Source organism: Dermacentor silvarum, chromosome 3, assembly GCF_013339745.2.
Source record: "Dermacentor silvarum isolate Dsil-2018 chromosome 3, BIME_Dsil_1.4, whole genome shotgun sequence".
Classification (NCBI taxonomy): Eukaryota; Metazoa; Arthropoda; class Arachnida; order Ixodida; family Ixodidae; genus Dermacentor; species Dermacentor silvarum.
In genome coordinates, this window is record NC_051156.1 from 174870893 (window position 1) to 174895648 (window position 24756).

The 24756-nt window shown below is 48.1% G+C and overlaps 1 protein-coding gene across 6 annotated transcripts in view; it reads right to left on the reverse strand.

The window, feature by feature from the left end:
• Window positions 1–878: 878 nt before the first annotated feature.
• The window catches only part of LOC119446125 (uncharacterized), a 170694-nt gene continuing 146816 nt past the window's right edge, over window positions 879–24756 (reverse strand). For 5 of the 6 annotated variants that reach the window (XM_049663924.1, XM_037710477.2, XM_049663926.1 and 2 more), the window contains 9 exons: window positions 19626–19843; window positions 17918–18183; window positions 16874–17170; window positions 12937–13221; window positions 11449–12258; window positions 10834–10966; window positions 6803–6982; window positions 3582–3964; window positions 879–1180 (listed from right to left, as the gene is read on the reverse strand). In XM_049663924.1, the coding sequence (XP_049519881.1) occupies window positions 1135–1180; window positions 3582–3964; window positions 6803–6982; window positions 10834–10966; window positions 11449–12258; window positions 12937–13221; window positions 16874–17170; window positions 17918–18183; window positions 19626–19843 (2618 nt within the window). In that variant the 3' untranslated portion in view covers window positions 879–1134. The remainder of the gene's footprint in view (window positions 1181–3581; window positions 3965–6802; window positions 6983–10833; window positions 10967–11448; window positions 12259–12936; window positions 13222–16873; window positions 17171–17917; window positions 18184–19625; window positions 19844–24756) is intronic. The other variant, XM_037710478.2, reaches the window with a different exon arrangement.

The following is a 24756-nucleotide window of genomic DNA, read 5'->3' on the forward strand; positions in this document are numbered from 1 at the left end:
CGCTAAACGACCCATACCGTTTACCGTGTGCACGCTATTTCTCAGAGTTAACGTTACTGTGTTAGCGTGGTTTACGTAGTTTACGTAAAACATGGCGGCGGTCCCGGTTGCCCACTTCGAACTGAATTTGGCGTTGTTTTTGTAGAATTCACTTCGTTCATAGCAAATTACTGTGTCAACGGCTTTTGCTTAGCCTCATGCCGCTTCGCCGAGAGAGTGTTATGGCTAATCTGGAGGAATTTTCGAGATCGCTTCTCGTTTCGAACGCGCCTAAGCCTAACGAGAGAAAGTTTTTCCGAGATGCGAGCGCCATCTGTCGCTAAAGTGAGGAGATAGGCGCGACGACGGCATATGGCCTCCGAGATGGGAACAGTTCAGAGGCTATGGAAGACAGCTTGTACTGCTTGTCTGTTTCGCTGCAAATCGGCGGACATGGCAAGTAAAAATACAACGCGCTCCTGGCTTCCATTGTGCTGCCTCTCGCACTTTCCGGACGCACACACACGTACACTTAGGTGCCCTACGTATGCAAAATTCAAAGCATAATGGAATAGCGTCCCGCACGTAAACTACGCTATCACGCTATACTAAAACTCTTTCTGTAAAGTTCGTTTGCGGAACGGTAACGCTATTTCCCTTAACCCTGCTATTACACTAACATTAAACTAAAACTGTCTTATGCTACATGTAATGCAGAATCATATTAGTTGGTTTTGCATTAAATCTCGACTGCAACTTTTTCTGAGCAAGTAAAAATATTTCTCCTAACATATTTTCATCAAAGACCAATGTTTTTTTTTCTTTTTATCCAAGGTGCATGGTATCTTGACAAATATGGCTGTGTTAGCATGCATGCAACAAAAAAAAGTTGACATGACTTCAGGGAGGCAACGAATTAACTTTAATGTAGCATCAGTTCACAAGCACAATGAACAAACTTAGTAGCAGCACATACTGGTATTGTAAGGCCCACAAACTGATACTCAATGGGAAGCTATTGTACAAAACTTTCTTGAATCTGGGAGATGATGAGTAGGGCTGTAATCATTCACATATGGTATCACAGATGCAACTGTCCAGGCAGACTAGATGTTGTGAGACTCTGGTTAATGCTTGCAAAACCTTGTGTCTTCTCTATGTCATGCTATCCAGGTTACAACAGGACTTGGACACTTGTGAACTGTAAAGAGAGGTTTGAAATATTACTGTTAATGGTGACAAAGTAGAAAAAGGTGGCAAGTAGCCAGTTCTATTAAAAAGCAAGAAAAGTTGCAGAACACTACAACACACATAACATATAGTTGTACAAAGCTTACAAGTTGCACTAGCATATGTTGGCACCATTAGCGCATAGCAGCGAATCAACCCCAATGTCTACCAGATTGAAACTGAACGGTTTGTCACACCTGATAAGTTTTGTAGCTATGTTTTAGTGTTCAGTGCATTCCATGAAATATTAAACATGGCAACATTCTATTTCGTAGCACATTTTCCAGCTGGTGTGCTTGGTTTTCAGGCTGGAAATGCACTAAGTTGCAATGACGCCAATATATAAAGCACCCAGATTGCCCTGAAAATGCTCAAGGACAGGCCTATCTTTCATATTTACACTCCTGCAATATGATGGACTTAAGTCAAAGCTGGATTTCATAATTCTCTGATAATGTTCTTGTGTTCATTGTTTTCAAATTCTCTGCATGTTGTACTTACCCTGACTGTAGTCACAGTTCTTCTAAAGCTATAGGAAATAACATTTTTCTGTGTCTTCGTATACTCAGGTTCTTGCAAAGAGTAAAACTAGATTGTAATGAACCAGGGGGTACCAATTTACTGAGTTGCGTGTTGCCTACATGTGCCGCTGATTTATGTCACAAGGGTTTCTCAGTAAGGTGGCACCAGCACACCATGCCACATTGTAGATAGCAAGCAAATGTTAATGAATGCATCATAAAGCTCATTAAAATTTGTTCCGGATGTATGAATTACTTAATACACCGAACTATTCTTTGTGAATCAGGCAGTTTGTTATAACTAAGTTTGACTGTACTATTCGGTTAAGTACTAGTATGTACAGTCGACTTCCGTTAATTCGACCCTGACAGGACCACCGAAATTTATCGAATCATACGGTGGGCTGAATTAAACAAGATGCAGAAAATATGCAAGATTCATTTGACAGTACTATTTGCTCGAGTTTAAAACGCCTCTGAATCAAACGCGCGCCCACTTTCTATGTGTTGAAAATATAAAACTAACGTAGAAATGACTTAAAGCTCGTAACCAAAGTGGAAATCTAACGCGCACCCAATTTTTTATAGTGGCGGACGGTTTCCTAAAGTCAACTTCGCTCCACGTGTTTTAATTTTAACTTCGCTGCAATACAGCCATGTTATGCAGTACAGCATACGACGCCGCGAAGGTGGTGTTAGTTGAGTATCTGAATGCACCATGCAGGCAAATTGAGGGCCAATTTTCTTGGAAAACATAAGGCAGCCATTTCAATCTGATAAATACCGTAATCAAACATCGTGAGCTAGGGTTCGTTATTGCTTGAAAATTTCCCTTGAGTGAGCCGAAAATACAGGTTTTCAACGGAATATGACGTGTTCAACGCATTGCCTGTCCTCGAAGCTCCGCAGAGACAGACACTGCCGCTAAAGGGGTCGTTAATGAGGTGACGTCACCATTGGGGTCAGGCGCGTGCGTGCAGACTGGTCACCTTCGAATTACCCGGCGAATGGCAAGTTCAGGGTGGAGATAACGAACTTTTGGGCCCATAGAAATGCATTGGTGCCGGCCGCGATCTAATTAACTGGGAAAAAATCAAGATAACTGCATTTGAATTAACGGAAGTCTTCTGTGCCAAGTTACAATGGGAAATATTTAGTTGTATAATTTGTATTGCTTTCCCTGTGCACAGTTCAACTAAATGGAAATATTCCCGTAAGTTGTCAGTGTCACATGCAATAGAATAGTAAACAAGACTAGGTGAAAATGTATTTACAGCTATTATCTCACAAATGGCTGATTCGCCAAGCCCTAGTAACGATGTAATAATTTCATTAAAGTGAAGGCTCGGAAACTTGAAATTATCTAAAATGATATGTGCCGCTGTTATGATATGCGAGCTTTGTTATTTCACGTGCTTTTCCTATCATCTATTGAAGAAAGCCATATTGTTTTATAAGCCTCTACTCCACTTGCCAGCCATCTTGAAGAGTACACAGCATACACCACGCAACCATTTATTACAGTCTTGTTGGGGGCTACTCTATCTCCTTCTCCATTCATTTTTTTCATACTTCTCATTCTCCCCTCGACATCACATTGTGCGAGTCAGGCTACCTGTGTCAAAAGCTCATCACTGTACTTTCTCACTTCACTCCAAAACATCCCCATTGGAGTCTGGCTGCTGACAGGTGTGAGCCACCACCACCAAGTGTGAGCTGCTCCCAACTATAATTTTATCTGCTGATCGACACCTGGACTTATTGGGCGACTTGAGAAATGCAGAACACGAACAATACAACATGACAAGATGATTAGATTGCAATCTGTTCAGGCAACTGGAAGGAACTCACTTCTTTGGGGGCCTGCGAGCCACCCTGAGCACAAGCTCGCCCTGGCGGACGCGCTTGAAGGCGGCGATGGCTTCGGCGTGCGAAAGGCCCTCGAAGGGCTCGCCGTTGAGTGAGAGCAGCTGGTCGCCCTCGCGGAGCAGGGCCTCGGCCTGTCCCCCGGGGAAGAGGCGCCGCACGTAGATGCCCATAGCCCCGCGAGGCGAGTCGCGGCCGCCTACAACGCTGAAGCCCAGGGCACCCCGGCCGGCGCCTTTGACGAAGGTGACGGTGAGTAGCTCGCTGCCGCTCGAGACTCCCGCCGCGCCGCCCGCGGAGCCAGTGTCGCGGTGACGCGGCCGGCGCGGTAGCGTACACAACACGCCGCTGCTGTACTGGGGCGTCGCCTGTAAGACAAGGAGTAACTACAGTCACACACTGAGAAGGAACCAGAACTGGTGTTGGCAAGGAGACATCGATGACACTCAGTTGGAGGGAAAAGGAAGCGAGGCTGCCTCGAGTAAAGACAATAAACGGTGATATCGGAGTATGCGCGATTGGGCAAAGTTGGATAAATTTATAAATCTAATTCGGAATTGAAGAGGCATATAGCCGCGAGGAAGAACTGTAACGCAGAGTATTCGCTACAACACGATAAAGGCTATCCACGCTGATACACACACACACACACACACACACACACACACACACACACACACACACGCACACACACACACACACACACAATATATATATATATATATATATATATATATACATATATATATATCGACACGAGCTCTACTCAGCAAGCATGAGCAAGCCAGGTTCAAATTCGCACAGTAGTAAGTGTTGCGATTAGGCCTTCCGCGTCGTTGCCTGTCCATCTTGAACGTCCTAAGTATGATCTTTTGGCTGTGTTGCTAACTACGACGGCAAATAACTGTATCCGTGCAGAGCAATCGGGATGCGGTTCTCGTACTGTCGCTGCAGTGGCACAATTGGGCAGAAGTTAGGACGGGTGGGTAGGGGGGGAGGGGGGTATTGTAAAGGGGGTCGCACCGCAACCCAACCTTTCTGCCGGTCATCATATCATATTGTTCTACCTGTGAGGGTGAACAATGAGATACAGATCACGGTGAGCAATCCCGAAACACCATCAGAAATCGAAAGCATGTTGAAAACTCACAATCGAGATAAAATGCTGGGCCAGCCACTGCAGCTAAATGCTAACTAGTCGCGAACTGATGTCGCCACGCAGAGTATGTATCTTACTAGTGACATGCGATGTAACAGTGCGCTGTATCATTCTACTGCACACTATAGTAGAAAGAAAGTTTGTACCCTTTGGGGCTTATGCACCCAAACAATAATCAACATATATCTAGAGTACCTTTCCTATTAACGCTGCGGGCACGGTATTTCCAGGTCACGAACGTCGTGGTTCGTTCGCGCGTGGCGTAGTAGTATTGACAGGAAAATAGCTAGCGCGGAATCGTCAAGCGAGAAAACGCAAGGTGTACAGATGATTTTTTGAGGACAAGATACATCAGAGGGGCGCAAACTTTTTTTTTTCTTTTTTTCCAGAGTGCATCGATGCGTTCACTATTATTTCCAACACTTACAGATTGCTGACACCTAGAACTTGAGCAGGAAAAATCGTGCAATGGACAGGACGCGAGAAATGGACGTCCTGTCCATAGGGCTGTTTATTTTTTTCCGGCTCAAGTCATAACGAACCAGTCGAAATGCCTACGCTTCTGCACCTAGCTCTTGGGACTTCTCTTTGCAGTGGGTGATAGCGGCCACGGAGAAAGAGTGATAGCGGCACAAGACGCTAGGCTTGCGCTGTGAGATAAGATTAGAAATGATAGCAGTCGATACAAGCTATATTCGCGACCCGTCAGCATGTTTCTTGTTGGGAAGCCGGAAACTGAACAAACGAAGCAGCTGCCGATGCGCATATATCGCTAGGGAGACCCGAGACGCTTTTGAACAGACTTTACCCTCGAACATACGCTGACTGTTGCCGTACGATCTCGGTACTGGCAGAGTACTGGCAGTGTACAAATTATTTCATAACTTCGTGTACATTTCCTTGGAGAAAGCTCCTCATTAGCAGAGGAAACCAAGGTTCGACTTTCATTCTTAAACCTTGCCTCCAAACTGCAGCGCCAATGTCACCGTAACGTCGCATATCTGGCGGTATTCTCGCGTGTCTGGCACTTCTTTACGCAGGAAATTTCCTCCCTAAAGATTGCCATGTTGAGAGTTTGCTTACTTGAGACTGCAACGCAACATTTTTGTATTAGTAAACTAAATAGTGTGGAGCCGGTGGTGTCGAAAACTATGACGTCGAGAGTAATAAGTACTGGAATTTCTGGGTGGCGGGTCATCCTTTACGGCTTATTGGCGCCGCAACAATTAAATCATTCAGAACAAATTGAATCTGTCGCAAAATTTTCAGCATATCGTACTTGCCGTCGTACGCGAGGATATTGGAAAGTTAAGAATGTTACCTCAATCGTCGTCGCTCGCGTATGTAACTGCGAAGCTGGAGCAAACCTGGGCCGCGATTTTGTAGCGATGCCTTCCGCTCGATTATATGCCACTCTTATCATCCACCGTTCACGGCCGGCTGATCGCTTTGATAACGCGGGCGGGACGTCGCTCTGACCACTGACAAAGCGCGAAAAGCGTGAAAAGTGCGAAAATGAATATCATGGGAGAAGGAATCGCTACAAAATCGCGGCCCAGGGATGGAGCAGACCTTCACGGGATGCGCGCTATTTAAAGGGGAAGCTAATCTCAGATGCGGTCTCGGAACGTCCCGCGCTTTACGCGCTCAGTTATGACGTCAACGGAGTGATCAAGTCAATAGAGCCGTGTACGTTTCCAGGCGACGTAGGATCCACGGAAGTTCACTGCACATACGTGCACATATGAAGCGCGGTAAACAAATTTCGGCGCGAACCGGCGGCTCGGGCGATGCCTAGAAACGGCATTTGCCTATATCACCCATGACTCTTACGCTGCACGAACGAACGTGCACCTACAGAGGGAAAACGTGACGGTACAGGGCGCCGGGAGTTCAGGTAACGACGTCAACGCTTCAAGTCGACCATATTTTTCGCTATGCTCTTACGATACGATATTTGGCATTCCTGAAGTGTAACCTTCGACCAAACTTAATATTTATGTTTGGTGTCCCTCGAAGTGTGGTGTGTTTGACCGACGCTGCGTACCTGGCTTTCTTTCTCAATCTCCTCAGAGACCTCGGGAATGGTGTTGTAGTTGGCGGCAGCGCCGGGGTGCGAGATGCTGGCCCTCCGCTCGGCTGGGACTCGGTGGGGCTCGGCGAGTCGGGAAGCTCCGGTGGGTGACGATGAGAGCGGGTCTTCGCTGTAATCTTCCTCGCCTTCCTCCTGTAAGTACCATCCGATTACATCAATTATCAATCAATCAATCATTTTATTTTCAGTATCAATGAAAATCAGTGACACTTGGTGGGTACAGACAAAAAGCCATTAATCAGGCTTGACAGGGTCTGTACCCCCGGGCTTGGCAAACAAGGCACATGATTATACAGTGCAGAAGTACAAACGAACCAATCTGGATATTATACAGAAGATAGGTGGCTTCACTCGACGGTCATAAATGCGCTAGTAAGGTCGGAAATGCTAAAGGCACTGATACTGCCATCTTTATACAAATACAAACAAGATAAGTGAGCGTGTTACATGTGAAGCTCTGAATTATTAAGTAGCACAGGTAACTGGTATTTTAACATTTCTGTGCCGTAATTTGTTCGCATTCTAGGCACCCTCCAGACTACGCGTACCTTCAGGGTGCGCACATGCTCAGCCTGTCTTAACCCAGACAATTCGGTAAAAAACGTGTCGTTTTTCGTAGCCAATCTATAGCTTGTTTCTGTAGCATTGAACAGTAAACATCATTCACTGGTAATAGATTGAGTGCCTTGAAAATTGGTTCCGTGTGTGCGTCGTGTGCAGCATTAACGATGTTTCGAAGTGCTTTCTTTTGAAGTTTGTGTAGTTTTTCAGTGTTAGTTTTGGTGGTCGTGCCCCAAAATAAGTAACAGTAAGAAAGGTTGGACAAAAATAGCGATTTGTAAAGTAACAACTTTATGTTCTGAAGGCAGGATGTAGCGAAATTTGCATAAGATGCCTACAGTTTTTGAACGTTTATTTAAGGTTGCATTTAATTGATCTGTCCACGTCATATGTTCTTCAAAAATGACGCCAAGGCTACAGCGTGCAAGTTCTATAGTTTATGACCCTAATTTTAAGTCGTCGGTGATATTCAGTCCTCTGTTCTGAGGACGAAATGACACTGCTTTTGTCTTTGCCGCATTTAAATTCAATGAATTGCCAGCACTCCATGTGTGGATTCTTCTTAGTACTGCGTTGCCTTTTTCTACGAATTTTGAAGGGTCATGGCCTGTAATAAAAATACTTGTGTCGTCTGTGTAAATGATAAATTTAGTGTTAGCACAAATATTTACGATGCCATTTACGTATAAGTTGAAGAGTAAAGGGCCCAAGATACTGCCTTGAGGCACACCAGCAGTAACTGACTTGAATTCGGATACAAAGTTGTTAACAGTGACTTGCTGCCGACGGTGATGAAAGTAAGAAGTGACTAAGTTTTAGGAAAGTACCCCTAAAGCCATAATGTTGCAATTTCTCAAACAAAGAATGGTGATTAATTGAGTCAAATGCTTTTGAGTAGTCAATGAAAATGCTTAAGTGTACATAGATGATCTTCAAATGACTGCAAGATATAAATTCCTTTTGCCTCAGAAGAGCCGTTTCAGTTGAACAACCTTCCCGGAAGCCATATACTGGCAAGGCGTAATAATGTTATGCTTCGTCGAAAAACTGGACATGCATTTATATATCAATTTTTCAATGCATTTTGAGAACACGGGAATTATTGAAATAGGTCTATAGTTAAAGAAATTATTGATACCACCACCATTGTATATCACGGTTACTTTTGACACCTAAAGTTGTTTAGAGAAAATACCATCAGAAAACATTAGGTTAATTACAAGCTCTAGAATTGGCGCGATAGTATCGATAACATATTTTACAGGTTGTTTCTGCAAGTCATCAACGTCGGTACACATACTGTTTCTCAGTGACATGGCAGAACTTACAATTTCATGCACGGTAGTGGGAAACAAGAATGCACTTTCCTGTATTGGTGTTCTTAAGTACTGGATGCATTTAGGATCGGTATTCGGAATTCGAAATGATCGGAATTGTTACGTGAATCGAGTAAAATAGGATTCTCGTGGCGCATGATAATCGTAAAAGGACTTCATAAGTTAGGTAAAAAGAGGTTCGAGCACGTTTCTCTTGTTCGTAAGAGAATACGAGCGAAAAAGGACCAAAAAATGAAAAAGAGGCCATCAAGTGGCGATAGCATTGCTTTGTCATTGATTTGCTATTGACAGCAGACGTAGTCAGGGCCAGTGAGACAGATAATGTTATACGTAATCATTTGTGTACCTCGAAAAGTGGTAACAGGACCAAAGGGCTTCCTACAAGAAGTATTATAAGTACTTAATTAATCCGAAATGGACAGTTATAAGAAGGGCATATTTTACTGAATTACTTTTCGTCTGTGCATCTCACAGTGTTATCAGAGAATATCTCGGTTGGCTTGTCATCATCGTTATCACAAGCAGCGCCTGATTAATTCTGTGGAACAAGGGCATATATACCCAGAGCTCTTCGATTAGCTGTCATGTACCCACCAATGAAAGACAACGATGAATAGATTATTGGAGGACTCTGGGTTGACTGACTGATTGATGTCGTCTACCCTAGGTCAAAACGTCAGCATATTGGCTTTCTTGGATTCTTCGTCAACAGCCACCGCAGCCCCACACTGTATCCTACATTACATATGCATGAGAGCATGCGCGGTCTTCGTCAAAAGATTTGAAACAACTTAGCGAATAACAAAGCTTGTCGGATGTAGCCGCATTTGTCACCGCTCACTATCGGAGATGCTGACTGACCCCGGTAACTCCAGCGCCGCCGCAGCAAATCGAGCGATTTAGATTTCGCGCACCCGAAGTTAGGAGACGCAAACCGCCAGGTTTACAAAAGAAAGTAAAAAAAGGTAGACAAAAGAAAGCAAAAGGGGTACAAAAATACGCAAGCATGGGTGGTCCTTTGTGTGCGCAAATGTCCCCTTGGTAACCGAAATCCCGGTCGGGAGCGCATAATCTAAAACGCCGAAGGCGAAGATCTAGCACCAAAAAGGCGAAGACCTCTGTCCGAGTCCCTCTGTCGCATCGCCCTCCACTACCTGCTCGAGCTCAATTATTCTCGGCGCTTTTGAACTTTTGCCGCCGTTACCAGAAGGGGGGGGGGGGGGGGGGGGATGTTACTCGCGGTACCCTTCCTCGTACGTTGCTTTGTTCGATTGCCTCAGGCGTTTTGATACTGCTGCTGCTTCCGCTGCTGCTACACCTGCGATCTCTTCCTCTCTTATCTTTTAGTCCCCATCCCCCTGAGCAGCGCGGTTGCGGTGCCCTCTATTGAGAGACAGTTATCGCGCTGCACTTAACCCAAATCTTTCACCCTTTCAATAAGAATCTCCTTCTAAGACGTCGTTTTCAGTACAGAGAGAATAAACTTTTATTCACGAAGGCAAGGTAATTCTTCCTCGTTGAGTGGAATTACCTTGCCTTTGTGAATAAACGTTTATTCTCTCTGACACTGGTCGGTTTAAGCTGCCCGAAGTAAAAAATGCCGTGACGCGCCTCCCCTCCTACACTTTGTTTATAGTTCTGGGATGCGCTGACAACGCGTTGTGAGAAACACCATAGTGAAGAGCTCCGGATTAATTTGGCTACCTGGGTATCATTAACATGCCTCTAAATCAGTATACGCGAACGTTCTTGCAACGAATGCAACCGTCGTGGCCGGCGATCGAAACCACGACCTCGTGCTTCACCAGAAAAGCCACCATGGCGGGATAACAGCCCGTAGTATCGAAAGAACGGCCCGTAGTCATGTGGCAGAAATTATGCAGCCCGCAGCTTAGGAAATAAGGGTATGGACGCCACGTACCACTTCTTAAGCTTTGGAGCAACGAAAGTTTTCAGAAGCCTCCTTATGGCGACCCTATCAATTGGGCTCGATTACGTGCGCTGAGGCTTCGTAACTTTTCGCAAGGGCTGTGCGCACGCGAAAAATGAGCAATGTGCATGAAAGTTTCTACGAAGAAATCTTACCTGACGGGCAACTAACAGGTGCACGACCTGTTCCGGTGTGGCAAGAAGCTGACGTGCCTCTTCGATTTCCACGCCTTGGACCTGATGACCGTTGATGACCAGAAGCTCGTCGCCTTTACGGAGCTGCCCGCTCCTGCAGAAGAAACAGAAGTGTGTTATGACGCAACTAGCATCAGCCAACGGCTACACACACACACACACGCACGCACACACATACGCACGCACGCACGCACGCACACGCATGCACACGCACACACACACGCACACACACACACACACACACACACACACACACACACACACACACACACACACACACACACACACACACACACACACACACACACACACACACACACACACTTGTAGGAAAAGTTTGCCGAATGCGATTAACCATCGGTTGCACTTAGCATATAAATGTTTTCATGCCTCCCGTACTGACACAAACTATCGCAGTCGACTAAACTTTTCCCAAGCTGCGCTTCGCCAATACAGATGACAGCCACGCAGCTTGGGTTTGTGAACGTCTTTCACTCTTTACCCCTCTGTTCGAACGGTTATGCACGCACACACACCACGTGAGCGTATACGGCACGTTTATAAGGGGTCCCTCACCTAGCAGCCGGTCCGTCCTGCTCCAAGTCGGCGACTACGTAGCCGAGCACTGTGCCGTCGGGACCGCATTTGCCCTTGATGTACACGCCCAGCTCTCCCCTCGAGTCTTTGGCCAAGCGCACAGCCAACACCCGCGCCCCGTCGGGCGCGCTACGCACAGACGTGTCACTCGCTCGATGCTGCCGCGTCGGAGCCCCTTCCAGATGCGCCTCCAGCCAGAGACGCCGCCGTAGGTCGTTGGTGCTCGACGTGCGCGGTCCCAGGTCTCCAGCGCCGGACACGTCGCCTACACTGCGGCACCCCAGGTCCCCGAGACTCACGCGGCCCAGCCGACATTCTTTGCCGCTGTCCTTCGCGGAGTCGTTGTTGGCAACACACACGCTAGTCCAGGACGCGGCACTCTTGAGGGTCGAAGTGTGCAAGTGGGGACTGTCCACGTCACCGTGCGACGGCGGTTCTTGCGAGCACGCCCTGGAGAGTACGGGAGACTCGAACGAGGAACAGCTGCGACCTTCCGTGGCCGTCGAGGAGGACTTCTTCCAACGGTTGCGCAACAGCTTTCGGTCCAGCGTCCAGGCGCGAAACTGCTCCAGCTTCGAACCGCCGGAGTTTGTAGGCGTGGACCTCTCCGAGCGCGGGCTGGACTCGGCCGCGTCTCGGCTGCTGCTGCTGTTACTGCTGCTGTTTGGTGAGGTTGTGTTCTGAGAACTGTCACCCCTCCGGAGGACGGAGAACAGGGATTGCGTCTTGCAGCGCAGGCTCTTGCAGTCGTACGGCGTTCCGTTGTGGTCCTGCTTCGAAGACTCAAGCCTGCCAAAAAAAAAAAAAAGAAAAATGTGTACGTTGACAGTTGCGAGCGTCGTAATATAGGAATGACTCCTATGAAAAACTATTGTCATTTTTTTTCACGTCAGTATGACATGACGAAAAAAGAATAATGCTTACGTACAAGAGGTGATGCACGATCCTACTCCACTACAGCGCAAGAACAAAACAATTCCACGTAGTTTCATCACTTACAGTTATCGTTGCCACTCCTGCAAAATGTGCAAGTGCACGTGGCCGTTAAGAGCAGTGCTACCATATTAAAACTCTTCAATGACACCTCCAGAAATTGAGTGCGTCTGCTAGCAATTTCAAGAGGTGGTAACGATGGCTGCAACGAGTTTGTAACGTTGTCAAGTTGGTCCCTTGAAATTATTAGTGATCGATTGTGACAGTAATTAATCGTACTAAAATTCGCAGTCACTCATATTACAAACCGACGCCATTACACACCATGGAAGGCTCCCTAAGTCTGCGTACCTAAATCGAAGCACGTAGACGCTTTTGCATTTCGCTTTTATCAAAATGGAGCCGCCTTAAGATGAACCTGCGACCATACGTTCAGCAGAAGAACGCAGTAGCTACCGCGCGATCGCGGTGAATGTTCGGCCCGATGTCGCGCACAGATTTGCCCACAACCCATCACCGGCCACGCCGCCTCACCTGGACTTGTCCTGCCTAGACGCATCGGTTCCCTTGAATGCTGCGCTAGGAGACTGTAGGGAGATCCTGTGCAGGAGCGCGGCCGCGAGCCGCTGCACGTTGGAGCCTTCCTGGGACGATGCACGGCGCTGCGTCGGCGCTGTGGACGGCGTCGTGGCCGTGGTGGCAGGCGCCGTCACTGCGCGGGGGGTCGCGGACGTGACGTCAGTTTTGAAGGGATGACTCGCGGGCTCTGTGCCGACGATGCGTGGAGACTGCACGGTCCCGTTGGCTTGAGTCATCCGCCTGTACGAAGGAAACGAAAAATTGTTTCTAATTGTGTATCACTTTTCCCGCTAACCATGTGCGGCGCTGAAGGCTCTAATACTGCCAGGTAATGACGTTAGAACTCACAAAAGGTATGGGGAAATTGAATTTTTGCGTAACGAATGTATGAGGTCCGAAATCAAGATCCTGTTGCCTACAGTTGCTATAATATTATCATTTTCTCTCAAATGCAACAAATATTATCAAATCGGTACATCGGTTGTCTCATGAAAGCATTTCTGCGTTTTACATGTATATGAATAGGAAAATCACAGTTGGCCCGAGCTAAAGCTTCTGTTTCACGACCACAGAAACGATCGCTGCTCGGGCGACACCTACGGCACATCACAACGGCATGACGCACGTGGACAATGGTCAGCAACCTCGAGCGACGACGGGGGAGGGGGGGGGGGGTGATGCCGGACGCGCCAGAAGGCCGGCAGCTGGCTGCCGGGGTCGAGCGACGGGGACCACTTTCGATCCTGGCGTCACCTGCCCTTCGCCGCCCCGAAAGCGTCAGGCGATCCATGGCGAAGACACCACAACTTTACAGCGTGCGCTTTTCTACAGTGAGGTCACCAAAGAACTTCTTCGCCATAATATAACAATAATGATGATGGTAAATTTTGGCACAGTGTAGGAGTATGGACGGATGGACGGTGGTATCGTGATCCGAAAGAGCCCATGGCAACTATTGCCTAAACGTAGCTTATGAAAATAACCTACGAAACAGACATGACTCACAAACCAGAAATTGAACTGCTTATAAGCTCTTCGTTACGTCACCGGTATGTCTCCCCCTTTCGTGTTTTTTGGGGTTTGATCTGACAGCTCAACATAGACCGCCCATTGGTGAACTGAACATCTTGGATAGAGAGAGTATACAAATAAATAGGTTAACCGAAACAGCGTCCGATTGGATACCGTGCTAAAGAGAGAGAAAAAAAAAGGTGGAGAGAGCATTGAAAAGTTTAGAGATAAAGAAGTTCCCCTAACACATGTCCGTACAATACAAGATTCTCATCCTCAAAGGTGGCCATGCAGGTAGGTTGATCCCAATAAAACCGATGTTTCAGGGTCTAAGTTAAAAAAATTATGTAATTGCAAGATCAGCCTGCACCCACTTCTTGACAATGACGTAGTGCTGGCAGCGTGAAGTTTCGATATTCATGAATTGCAAAGCTACACACACTTTTAGCATACATTTGTATATGAGAATTCCCAGTTAACGACACGCTAGAGAGGTTTAGCTTGTCCGGTAATCGGGTAAACGCGGGTGGTCCGGGCGTTGGGGCGTGTTAGCGGAACCGTAAACGTGAGTGGCCTGTACGGTGCTGCCACCTGCTGGCGCAGAGCTGAAACTGACAAGAACAGCTAATATTGCAGTAACCACGTGTATTCTACTTCGCTGCTGGTGTAAATTTTCGGCAGCAACACGATTACGCCACCGCCGACAAGCTAAACCTCTACTCACCTCAAAGGGCGGTATTCTGTAGACAACCACACCAACCATGACATCGGTTACCATGACATCAGTTATCTAAATCGAAAGATTTAGCCTGTCGGCAAACGTATTGTACTTTACGGAATACCAAGTTACCAGAGACGTTTGCATTGGCAGCCGCGTTGGTGGCGTCATATTGTAAGGTTAACATATTGTGCGTTAGCCATAGAGGGTGCGCAGAGGTATTTTCACAGTGACCAACCATGTCCTACTTAGTTGCTGATGTGAAGAATCCGCAGTGATAATCGTTAAAGGGCCCCTCACCAAGTCTGGCGATTTGGAGTTGACAAGCGCAGTGCATACAATGCGCGCTAACGATAGTGTCTGCTAAGTATCACATCCCTGATAGTGACTTCGAGAGTTATTCAAGGCAACATCATTTATTTGTTTGATCTGTTGCTTCAATAGACGAATGAAATCTGGAGATCTAATGAAACATACGAACCGAATGTACGCGGTTTTTTTTGGTTTTTGTTTGTTTTTTTGTTTTTACACTTAGTACACATGCACTTCCGTTTCATCTGCTTGCTCCCAGGTCGTGCAGCAGCGCGCGCAGAGAACGAAACTATGTCATCTTCTACAGTGTTCCAGTCCCGCAATCATGCTCTTTCATCCTCTCACACACCTGGCTCATTGCTCGTGATTGTGGTACTGATCAGGTGTTCTCGTGCAGAGCGCGCCAAATCGTCCGCTGCGCGAAACGAGCCGAACGCAACAGCTCGCGTGCAAGACTGTCCCCGGAAGTGCGCCACTCGGCAAAAACGCGAGAGCGAGAAAAATAAGAAGGCGGGGCCCGTGACGTATTCGTCACGCGATCCTCCTGTTTCGGTATGGGAGAAGGCAGGGAAGGAATATGGCTTGTAGAGGCTAGACGAGGCAAGTGGAGAGGGTATGTTGGCGCGGTGACGCTTGCCTCCTGAAATCATGGGTTCGTGGCACGTCAATTATTTCTATCTCTGCTATTAATGAACTAATTGAAAAAAATGTTGCGGTAGAACACTCCTTAGAGAGCACGGAACAACTTCCAGCGTATCACCAAAATTTGCTAGATGGACTGGTCAGGAGCCCTTTAACATGCAGCAGTTCCCTTTTCCATTCATGAAACAGAAACATTTCTAATGCCTTGCGGTTGTGCAAAGTGTCACAAGATGTCGTTACCAGTATTGCTAGTGCAAGGTTCCTTATGCTACTGCCGTCCACGGCTTCGGCAACCCGTTTTTCCCGTAAATACTATATAATACTAATAAAGGTAATGTGGCGGAATGTAAAATAACATACGGAAGAAAAGGGAGACGACAGAAAGAGCGTCACCACATTACCTTTATTACTATGCACCAACTCACCAAACACAGTACCCTGCTAAAGCTATATAATACGTTTACGGAGAAGCTTAAAAAATCAAAGTCCCTTTCTTAAAGAAAGATGGTTGAATGCGAAGCTTTCTCCCATGCAAACTGAATCAAAGTCAAAGTTCAAAGCCAACGACCACGCAACGAACCCAAAAATTGCTGAGCGACCCGAAGCGATGCATATATGCTTTGATTGCTTGTTTAGGGTAGTATTTTTTAACGTTGAAGTTGAATGAACACACATTTCGTTAAGTTGCACAGCCTTTAGTTTATATCATGTAGCCGTTGATTACACGCACACACACTTTCACGGACGACTCCACCCTTGCACAGTATTGCCTTGCGATCGTTGTGGTAGACGGCTCTGCCGTTGCCGGATCAGACTTACGGGCGCGATCGCGCTCGCGCTTACGTTCGCGTACGGCAGCCTCTTGTGCCTTGCGCTAAGCCCGCGGCCTACCCATTGTGACGGCCGGGAATGCACTGCGTGACGCGCTTATGCAATGCAGATATGTACAGTTCATCTGGGTAGCATGGCATTGCAGTTCCCAGCTGTTCTTATATTATCGGTGCAACTGCGAATGTAAACTGTAGTGTTCTACGTCGTGCGCCGTTGCTCTATTGTGTGCGCAGATGCGCAGATAGTTCCACTGTGTAAGTTGGCTTTCCTGCAGTGCTCACGGACGAATCAGTGTGACATAGGAAGCTTCGCTTTAAAGATGTCTGATACCAAGATGACTATGCATATTACAGCGGCTAAGTATAATGGGAAGCTTACCTCTGTCCATGCTGCTGGTAGTGCGCCACCGTCGACGCACCAGTGGCAATGGCCGCAGCGAGCGCGTCCTCGTTGGGACTGTCCTCTCCGCCGTTTTTGGTGCCGTCGCTCTCGTAGCCGGACTCGTCCGAGCGATGCTGTGTGGAGCTCGCCAGGCTAGCCGTATCGCCAGCACCGTGAGCGCCCACGTCTTCCTCGAGCGGCGGTGTGGGCGGACCGCCACCACTCCTCGTGCTGCTACCGCTGCTAGTACAGCCGCCCTCCTCAGAGCAGGGAAGGTCCTTGCAGCCAGGCACGCTGTGCGGAAGGAAACATTGAGCATAACTACCACGCAGCGGGGGGGAAAAAAATGTGGCAAACTTAAAACAGCGATAGCCCTACGCCACCTGGTGACGTAAGGCTCAACCAGACAAGCACAGCTAGTATTGCAATTACAAAGTCTGTCCTACTTCACTGCAGGTGTAAATTTTGCAGGCGTCAGCGCTGAACGTCTGCTTTCGCGCGGTGCGCTCTGAACTCCGTGGTTCCTCTCGCGCGTGTAACCATCCTCATATTTCTAATTGATTTCCTTTCCTCCCTGTAGGACACCTAACCCAAAGCCGCACTACGAGTCCCCTATAGAGACGTCAATTTCAGATAGAGCTCGTTGGCTTAGCCAGAGGACACAGGTCACTTCAGTAAAGCCTCACGTCACATGCTACGCCACTGAAATGTGAACGCACTTTCGAAAGCGCTCAGTCGAGAATACGGCTCCCAGAACAATATTTAGTTATAACCATTTCTCTCCCGCTAGAACCCATATTGCCATCAGAAAAAAAAAAGAAGAAGGACAGCAGATTTTGTGCAGCATTTCTGGAAACATGCAATCTGGGCATTAGAAAGATTATACACGTGCTATCCGAAGCCACATTAGGAGCTGCATGGGAATTTTCAACTCAAGCAATCCCCCAATACCCACTTTCACCTCTCTTCCTATCTGTATTGGATGTGCGTTTTGTCCAGCAAAAGAAAACGGGTGTAACGTGGATCAATCAGTGCGCTTACCCGGCGATGACTGCCGCCTCGTCGAAGCAGTCGCGACTGTACCGGCCGGCCGGGTGGGCCACACTCAACACCGCGCCGTCCAGCTCGTCGTGGTCCATCACGTCCGTGTCGTGCAGCGACGCCTCAATGACCAGTGCCGACGTGGAACGGCTGCGGTACATGCGGGAAGACGTCTTGCGCACCACGGGACCGGAAGAGCGCTCGTGCGAAGATCGCTGCTGGTGGTCGGTCACATTCTGTGCGCACTCCTGGTAGAAGCTGCCGTCCTGCGGAAATGACGTCATGCTGGCGCAATTAACGACAGAGCCGCCAAAGAAAGAAAGAAAGTGCCGGCGTATGCGATGCTCTGGAATCTTTAGTATTCCGCATATAAACATCTATATAACATAGCCGGAAAGTACAGGGTATGTGTTTCACTTACTCCACTGTACTCGATTTCAATCACAAGGACAATCTTCACATGTTCTGCACGAATCAAAAGGGCAAGAGCGCGCGCAACCCGACAAAAGTGTGCCATTCAATAAGCGTGCACTCAGTATTCATCTTTATTTCACATGTACAGCTTTACAAAGTGATCCCCTACAGAAATTTCTGCGTGTACGATAATCAAAAGAGTGCGTGTATTGTTTCGGATATCTATATAACATAGCCGGAAAGTGCAGGATATGTGTTTCACTTACTCCACTGTACTCGATTTCAATCACAAGGACAAACACTCTCCAACGCATTGAGACAATTGAAAGATCGGCTGCTGTCCGTGAAGTTGCTACTGGAACACCGTTCTCATCCGTCGCCGACCCACAAGGTCGTGAAGGCACTTTTCTGTTTTTGAAGGGTGACTCGCCTTTGTGAGCGCCTTTGGTAGCGGGTGCCGTACGCTCGCGTACGCGAACTCACTACGTCCTTCTTTCCCCTCCCACCCGCTCTCTCGCTCTCTCACCTTTCGCGTGGGCTAGGTCCTACTCCACCACCTGCAAGCTGGCTTCGCCCTTGCTCCCGACGTGTTTAGAGAGATGGCGCAGCTGTGTACCTCGTCATCAAAGCCCGAGCGCTGATGCACCGCGCGACAGCAGTCAGCCTGCCAATAATTGCCATACAGCTTGTTTGAGGCCGCTGCTTTTTGATGCGCGCGGACGGTTAATCACGTGATATTTTTTAATTTCTCGCGGCCTTTCTTTGTCAGCCGGGAAAAAAATAACGGGCAAAGAGTATCTGGACGAAAACATGCCAGCTTTAAGTTTCTTTCAGTTTGCTAGAAGTTCACTGACAGCATGCCATTCAGATCAGTAATTAAAAATAGCTAATTACAATCAATTATTGAATTGAATGGCATCAACAGGAAAATTACTGACAGCTACTCTACTCGACTGTGAACAATATGCACTCGGTTATCTTCGCGTAGACTGGCCCGTATTTCTTAAAAACGACATGCATGGTAGCTGGGACACCCTGTATACGACATACAGTGGAACCTCGTGGATACGATCTTCACGGGAACCAGAAAATAAAGCTTATCATCCGAAAATCGTATTATCGGACGTATTACCCAACCAAATCGTATTATCGGGAAAAGAAAGAGAAACGTATTATCCCGAAAACCATATTATGTGGAACCGTATCAACGAGATTCCGCTGTATATCGCATGCATACACAATGACCCACCGTGGGGGGTGTGTACAGGCAAACTGCAGGCGCACTGCCCCTTACCCGTCTCTCCTGCAGGCACTCGACGCTCCGGGAAGCCTCCCGCGACGACAGGAGGTCCGTCACTGGCAGTCGGAGCGGCTGGGCGAACGTGGCCAGCCGCTGGGGCCACTCGACCAGGCAGGGACGCTCCTCGGACAGCGACATCGGCGTCGGGGGCAGCGAGTACTTGTGCGGGCCCACGCACGTCTTGCGGCCCACGCGGCTGAAGGCGAACCCTGCTGCCGGGAAGGAAACGAGAATGCCATTGCAGCGTTCGTGCGGAGGAGAACGCCCCGGCCGAGATTAGGGCGCCACGGGCATGTGTATACACATACAGAGGCGCGCTCGAACGCTGAGGGTGAACTGCGGCCGCTTAAGTTTATGGCCCTGTCACGCGGCTGCTCAGCAAGAGCTGCCCGTACTGTCGGATGCATTCACGATCGACGGGCTTTTCTCTGCGAGCGCAATTTCCCTCGGAAGGTGTAACCTATAGGATGCCAATTCGGGCCCTCGTGTGCTTCGGGCAGACGGGCCAAACACCTGCTCGCAAGAAGTGGCAGACCAGCTGCCGTTCGGAGATTTGTGTACAGGCCATGTTGGTTTGAGTCAAAGAATGCCGCCATCTAGGGCTCTGATGCCAATGATTTCTGTATACTATGCGCCTGGTGACGACAGGTTACACCTGAGTTCATTTTTTTTTTCTGCTTAGAACTTGCAACTCAAAAGCAGTACATAAGTTTACCATTGCAGTTAGGAAACGCTAATATTACATCAAATAATGGCGAAAGTTCAGGCGCCATGCAGAAATGACGTTTCCGCAAATGAACCAAGAAGAAATTTAATCTAGTCCTCAAGACTCACGGAGAATAATTCCGAAGAGTGTTTAGAATGACATGTTTGCACGACACAAAACTGAAATGAATATGAACGACGGTAGGGGAGCAGAAGTATTAATACTGTACGCTCGATTGTCATCGTGGCCAGTTAAGCTGCTCCACGCTTGCTTGCGCTAATACGATGAATGGAGCCATATCAGTGTGAAGTCGCAATCACTCCAGCGGTATTTCTGTATACAAGAGAGACAAACTGTGACAGAACAAAAGCCACGTAAATAACTCCAATCTCTCGTTTTCGGCTTAATGTGCCGGTATCCGACATTTAGTTGTGCATCTCCATTATCCAAATATTACCGATCGATGTTTATCTCAGAATGATAACGTTAAGGTCGGTACTAATATCGCGAAACTGCCAGACGCTGTGATATGTAGGTCACCGGCACTATTGCAAATGCGAAGAATGCTTAAGTCAACGGAAAGTGACACCTTCCGAGCATCCCCGCGCGCTCGCAAACGAATTGAGGTCACGGTCAGTATTCTATCAAAGCACTCGCAATAGTGCGCCTGTCGAGCAGGCTGAAAGCTGATCAAATGGTAAAAATAAAGCACGCATAAACAGAGAGCAACTTCCAGTCAATCTGTGACCCGGTGATTGCAGGCCGACCGTGGCGAAGTGCTCACAAGCGGTGCCCCCGCCACGCCGATACGCGAAGTGCCGGAATTGATTGCGTCACGACGCCGTCCTCTATACCGCACCATGGTTTTATATCTAATCTACGCTCGCTTCCGTCCTAGAAGAATGCTGAGAGGGCGCCTGAGCAACGACGCTCTCCGTAAGTGCCGTTGATGCCGCTTCGCTTCTCCTTTCGTTCCCGGTCTTATGGCATGCTTCGTGATACGAACTAATTGTCAGTATCACGTTTATGCAAGGATAACGCAGGTTACCCGGCCCTTGCTTTTTTTTTTTTTTTTCATCGGGTATTTCCCGTAATTGCGGTGTGACCTATAGGGAAATCGTGACGAGGGAATAACGGTCTCGCGTTCCTCTTCATAGTGTCGAAATAACACGTAATCACGACTCGTGGACGTAAGTGCATCGTTAGGACGACCTTCGAAAGCAGCTTTATCTTAAGTTCATCGACTGCCCAGATGGAACACATTATCTGGAGAGCCGAAACTGTCGGCGAAGTATGTGACAACGACACGGATAAGGCTGAGAGCGGCAGTTTTCCCCCTTTCACTGCGGCGCCACTGGAACTTTTGTGTAACTCTAATGATGTGGTCCGACGTTCAGCGCAATGCTCGAAGTTTATTTATTTGCCCATTGATTGCTTGGGAAGGAGTGATTGCGCGGTATCTCAGTACACCCGCACGAGGAAGGCAAGGGCACCGTCGGGCACACACACGCCGTCTCCAGATTGGCTTTTAGACTTTCTTTCGTCCCGTCTTCCGTTTCCTGCCCATGTATGGTCTTCTTCGACACTGGTGTTCTCTTCTTGAGTGTTTTTTTTTTTTCTTTTCTTGCTGAGTGCCCATTTTCTAAGGTCTATTGTCTCCTTTTTCGTCGTCTGAGCGGCGTCTCTTTCCGCTCACAGGACGGCTCGGCGCGATATAACCGCAGGCAGCGATTCTTCAGAGAAAGAAAGAAGACGAGATGAGTCAGTGCACGGCGTCCGCAGCTTGGCTCCCAAAATGGGCCCGTCTAGAAGAGCGCGCCGAGAAGGCTTCCGTTCGCTAGAGAAATACGCTCGAGGCTGTTGCGCGTCGGTGGTCTAAAAAAGGGGTGCGGAAGAGACAGCTCACACCGGCGCGCAGACCTCCCGGGCGGCCGCGTGCGGACGAGGCTTGAGACAAAAGAACCGATGACGAGACAACGAAGCAGGCCCCCCCACACACGGGCCACTTTCTCTCGTTAAAAAGTTGCAGGTTGGAAGATGCAAGTAGAAGAAAAGGAGAAAACACGGAGTTAGGTGAGATGGCCTAACCAATTTCGAAACCGTCACGTGAGCGGTGGTGGTGCAGTGCCCCGTGATCTACAACTGAGTTCTTCGTTCATTTCGAGTTACTAAAGGTCGCTTCCACAACTCGGGATGTGCTTTGTTTATACCTTTCTGTGGGAAGGTTCATTGAGTCAGTGATAAAATAAAACTCGTCACCCATCGCCGTGTAAAAGGCGGTAGAAACGAATAAACTGGCCAAACAAAATCATGCTTATTGGGCAACTGGTTTATTTGGCCGTTCTTAGAGTGTGCGCCTAGGACTTACTTGTGGTTGGGCACGGCAAAGTAGCGTCTTACATTTTTCCCCCCATAGGTGGCATTAGTCTGCACAACCCCCCACATGTCATCCTCAAATCACCACGTCCGCTTATGAAACATGAAACGTCCGCTTATGAAAATTTTCGCCACTCGTATGACCGACAACGCATTCCATTTTCGATTTATTCTGCAAGAACTGCTTCCTCGAGGGACCTCCCAGCAGCACTTTGGGGCGTCGCCGTAGGCGGTTGTGGTAGTAGCTTCCCCATAACGATCATCATGCCACGATGCAGCGTGATAACGTAATTGACACAGCTGCAGTCTACGGTAAGTGGTGTTCGTGGCGTTCCTGAGCCACTAGCCTTCCTAAGGTCGGTAAACACGATAGGCCTTGAGTGTAACCCCGATCAAGACGTATGCGCCAGCGGTCGTGCTCACCACGCTGACATGGACGAATAGCGCCGAACCCTTGTAGCTTTACTCTTATAAATTCGTCTCGGAACCACGCACGGCGATACCAAGAAGCAGGAATAGCTACCAAAGCATTTTCGCTTCCTCTGGTAGTCGGGAACGCCGTGAAGGGGCCGTTCCCTTCATCACGCAATGACCGGAAGCTTATATCCCTATACACCGGCTCCCGGTCGCCTCCCGGTCCCGGCTTACGCTTTCTCACATTTCCAGACCACCTAGCTTTTCCGTTTTCGAGGACACCGTTGCGAGCCACCCACGTGGAAGATTGACAGCTCGCGCCCTGCCTGCTCCGGGTACACTGTATACCGAAGCACCATGCAGCTAGCTTTTCATGTGATTACATCGTTGCGTTCTAAAACACAAAAAAAAGGAAAGGACGGCGACAGAACCGAAAGAAAATACGGAATTTCCTAGCCGCCTCATTCGCCGCGCAAAGATAATAATACTCGGCGGTGAAAGTGGGCTGCATTGTGTCCATAATGACTCCCTGCGTCTAGAGCGCCAAGAGCTCCGCGTGGACGCGCTCAATTTGTGCATTACTGCTGCGTTACGCGTATATGCCATCCGGTTTAATATCGCTGCATGCCGGCGGTGCCTTTGTTGAAAAGAAACGGGCACACACACGAGCTCCCTTTTGTGAAAGTGCTTCAGACTTTCAGGAACAGCACAACCTGCCACGGAGTGGAAATAATAATAATAAAAAAAGAATGAAGCAGCGGCAGGTCGAATAGGCCACGTTCGTTCTGTGTTACATTCTTGATGGACAAAAAGGGGTCTAGATTTACCAAAGTGCCGTAACTTGGTTGGATACTCTCACTTGCAGCCCACGAAAGAAATCGTCAATGAAGTGAACGAGAAAAAGTGATTACGAGGGTTACGCGCGCAAACTAAGAATATCGTCATGGCTACTCGAGACCATTACGATGCAATATTGCTCCTCAACAAGCGATGCAGACGACGACAACGACGTGCATGTGTGACCCCTGTAGGCTTGAGCTGCCCTGAATTCTCTCCCCTTGTGCAGTGCAGCTTTAGTAGTGCCAACTAGTTACTGCAACATAGTATTCGTAAGGTTATGAACTGATCATGCATATAATCTGCATGAAAAAATATGGATAGTCCAGATATACGAACTATTTTTCATTGTAAGCGCTAAAACCATTTGAGTGACTGCATCAGCCCAAAAGCACGGCGCACGCTCACGCAGGTTGCACTGGTACACTTTGCTCTGGTATATGCTGGTGTACTATAGGCGCATCCAGACCTTTTGCCGACACTTGCGCAGTTTTCTGCCCTTTTCATCTCTTCCCTGTAGAGAAATCCGCAAGCGTCATTCACAATGCCACAATGCGGGAGCACGATGAAAAGCTGCGACACTGCTAGCGGCGCTGGAACACTATCAAAATCAGTTGCAAACGAGGTGGTGCTTACAGTAAACACGTAGCATAGAACGCACAGTTAAACGGTAGACGATAACAGGCCACAGATCCCATTAGCTCAAAAGCAATAAAATACGAATTTATAGCTTCCGAATACACCCAATAATTTTTTTTCTGGAACGACACGCATCTGCGCTTTTCGCATTGT